The 3,254-nt window shown below is 32.8% G+C and overlaps 1 protein-coding gene across 1 annotated transcript in view; it reads left to right on the forward strand.

The window, feature by feature from the left end:
* Positions 1–2,813, forward strand: part of LOC108514800 (UDP-glucuronosyltransferase 2B18-like) — a 25,053-nt gene extending 22,240 nt beyond the window's left edge. The window contains 1 exon segment of the mRNA XM_017851284.1: positions 2,277–2,813. Coding sequence (XP_017706773.1) covers positions 2,277–2,556 — 280 coding nt within the window. The 3' untranslated portion in view covers positions 2,557–2,813.
* The last annotated feature ends 441 nt before the right edge of the window (positions 2,814–3,254 follow it).

Below are 3,254 nucleotides of genomic sequence, written 5' to 3' on the forward strand. Positions count from 1 at the left end.
TTTATAAGAGAGTAATTCTGGAAGAATTTAAATGATTTAACCAATCTGAAACCTGCTTTTAGTTTGTATCAGTTATTTAAAAACTGTATTTGAAACCCATACATCCAATGAATAGCCAGTTAGTGAAACAATTTTCTACACAAATATAATTTTTAAATGATATAGAAAATATAAAAAATACATTTCTTAAAATTTTGACATAATGAATCCTTAGTAGAAAGGAAGAATAAATGAAATAATATAATAAATATTTTAATTTGATATCTAAAATGCCTCACAACATGATTATTTTCCTGCTGGAAAATTAACTTTTATTATTATCATTATTGTAGTGGACTTGAAAATGAGATTTAACCTTGATGCCATAAAATCCTCCTGTTTTATCAATCAACAAAATAATACACAGCAATGGAATTACCCAACAACTGCTACATTAAAAAAAGACACTAATGAATATATACTATATAATTCAATTACATAAACAAGCAAAAATAATGTATACTATTTGAAGTCAGGCTATTACTTAATTGGAGGACAAAAGTAGTGACTAAATGGTTCAGAAAAAGAGAGTGATTCTAGGCAGGCTGTGATATCCTATACCACGATCTGAACAGTAGGTAAATAGATATCTTCACTTCAAAATAATGTTCAAGATGATCTTACATTTTTGAACTATTCACTTAGTGTACGTATATTTATCTTTTGTATTTAATATTTAAATGTTTATTTTATGAGATATATAATGCATTTTACAATTCTAGGAATCAAATAGCAAAATAAGCACAGAAAATAGAGAAAATCCTAGAGGTTCCATCATAGTGTGGTCAGTAAAAGCCTCTCGTAGAAGTAACATTAGAAGGAAGCCATAAAAAGGCAGAGAAGCATGCCTTGGGTTGTAGCAAGAGAGAATACTCCAAGAGCAGGCGAGAGGGGAAAAAATATGTAAGGTGCTAAAATGAGAACACCTTTGGGAGCTTAAAGAAAAAAATAGAAGGCCAATCTAGAAAACAGTGTGCAGGGGGAAATGTTAGGAAAAGAGCTTGCCAATGTCTAACAATGTAGGATTCTATACACCAAATAACAGAGTTGGATTTTATTCTTTAAATAATGAGAAGTCAGGCCAAAGTCTTAATCAAGGGAGTGCTATAAACTGACTTTAATTGCAAAATATCATTCTGGCTACAGGGTGGGGAACAGTAGGAGACGAAGAGTAATGTAGAAGCAAAGTGCCTAGCTATAAGGCATGTCACTCGCCATGACACAATTACTTTTTAGGAACTAAGAGATGATAATTCTCATATTGCATTTTCACGATCTTTCTTACAGCACTTAAAATGGTTCATGCTGTTGAGCACATTCTCATATGTCTGAGAACTAACAGTGTAGTTGGAGTGTGTTCATAATACGAAGGATAAATGCTTAAGGGATGAATATCCTGTTTTCCATGATGTGATTATTTCACATTATATCGAAACAACTCATATACCCCATAAATATATATACTTAATCTGTACCCACAAAAACTTAAAATTAAACAATTAAAAGCAAATTAAAATGCCTTATATTTTCTCTGCTTCAAAAAAATTAACTTTCTCACCTAACATTCAATTTCTACTTTAAAAATATTTGTCAATGAGAAAACTCCAATTTAAAAGCCAAACTTTCTACAATGACTCAAATTAAAATACACAAATTCTATGTCAATTCTTTAACATTTACTTTGAATTATTTGTCACTTTAAAAGCCTTTCATAAACTTGATATGCGCAGACACATTAACTTACTTTCAGTGTTAGTAAGGGAGGAGACCATTCCTCATATTGTCTTATGCCCAATTTCTGCCTCCTAAGAAAGAAGTAAAAACTAAAAGGCAGAAATGAAATCCACAAGCAGACAGCCTGGTGCCACACTCTGGGCCTGGTTGTTAAAGATCGACCCTTGACCTAACTGGTTATCTTACCTATAGATTCCAGACATTTTATGGAAAAGCATTGTAAAAATCCCTGTCCTCTTCTGTTCCATTCTGATTATTGGTGTATGCAGCCCCCAGTCATGTACCCACTGCTTGCTTAATCACGACCCTCTCACTTGGACCCCTGTAGAGCTGTGAGTCCTTAAAAAGAACAGGAATTGCTCACTTGGAGAGCTCAGCTCTTGAGATAGAAGTCTTGCTGGTGCTCCCAGCTGAATAAACCCCTTCCTTCTTTAACTCAGAGTCTGAGAGGTTTTGTCTATGTCTCTTCCTGCTACATTTGTATCTTTGTTTTTATCCTTCAGATATAAAGAGAATGTTATGAAATTATCAAGAATTCAACATGATCAACCGGTGAAGCCCCTGGATCGAGCAGTCTTCTGGATTGAATTTGTCATGCGCCACAAAGGAGCTAAACACCTTCGGCCTGCAGCCCATGACCTCACCTGGTTCCAGTACCACTCTTTGGATGTGATTGGGTTCCTGCTGGCCTGTGTGGCAACTGTGATATTTATCATCATGAAATGTTGTCTGTTTTGTTTCTGGAAGTTTACTAGAAAAGGAAAGAAGGGAAAAAGTGATTAGTTATCTCTGAGATTTGAAGCTGAAAACCTGATAGATGAGACTACTTCAGTTTATTCCAGGAAGAAAGGTTATGATGCAAGATTTCTTTCTTCCTGTGACCAAAAAAAATAAATAAAAAATAAAAATAAAAAACTTTTCAAAAGTTACTTTGTCAAATCAAAATTTGTTTTTCAGAGGTTTACCACCCAGTTAATGGTAAGAAATATTTTGTGGAAATGAAGAAAACACTCGGGAAAATAAAAAATAATGTAAATCCATATGAGCTTGTATTGAAATTTGTTGAACTTATATTGAAATTGGTTGTTCTAATTCAGAGTTTACACAAGAAAATTTTTACTCAGCTTAACTATATTTCACACATTCTACTTAAACACAAAAACATTAAGAACTCCACTGACAGTATCAGTGCTGTTTTGCACATACTCAGAATAATTTGGCTTCATTTTGAACAGGATTATATTGTTTCAACTGCTGCTGAAGAAATTATTACATAAATTATATAGAAAGTCTCTCTTCCTTTTGATATTTTAAGATGAGTAGTATTGCTTGGCTTTTATAATGCATGCAGCTTTATTTTCACATTTTTCCTAAAATATATAGACAAATGTCTACTGTTTTAGAACTTAAGTCATTTCTCAGTGGAAATTATGTGGAATTAGAAATATAACAACTCTTAACCTTCTTCCTACTGTAAAATT

This window comes from Rhinopithecus bieti, unplaced genomic scaffold (genome assembly GCF_001698545.2).
Source record: "Rhinopithecus bieti isolate Rb0 unplaced genomic scaffold, ASM169854v2 scaffold_34437, whole genome shotgun sequence".
NCBI lineage: Eukaryota > Metazoa > Chordata > Mammalia > Primates > Cercopithecidae > Rhinopithecus > Rhinopithecus bieti.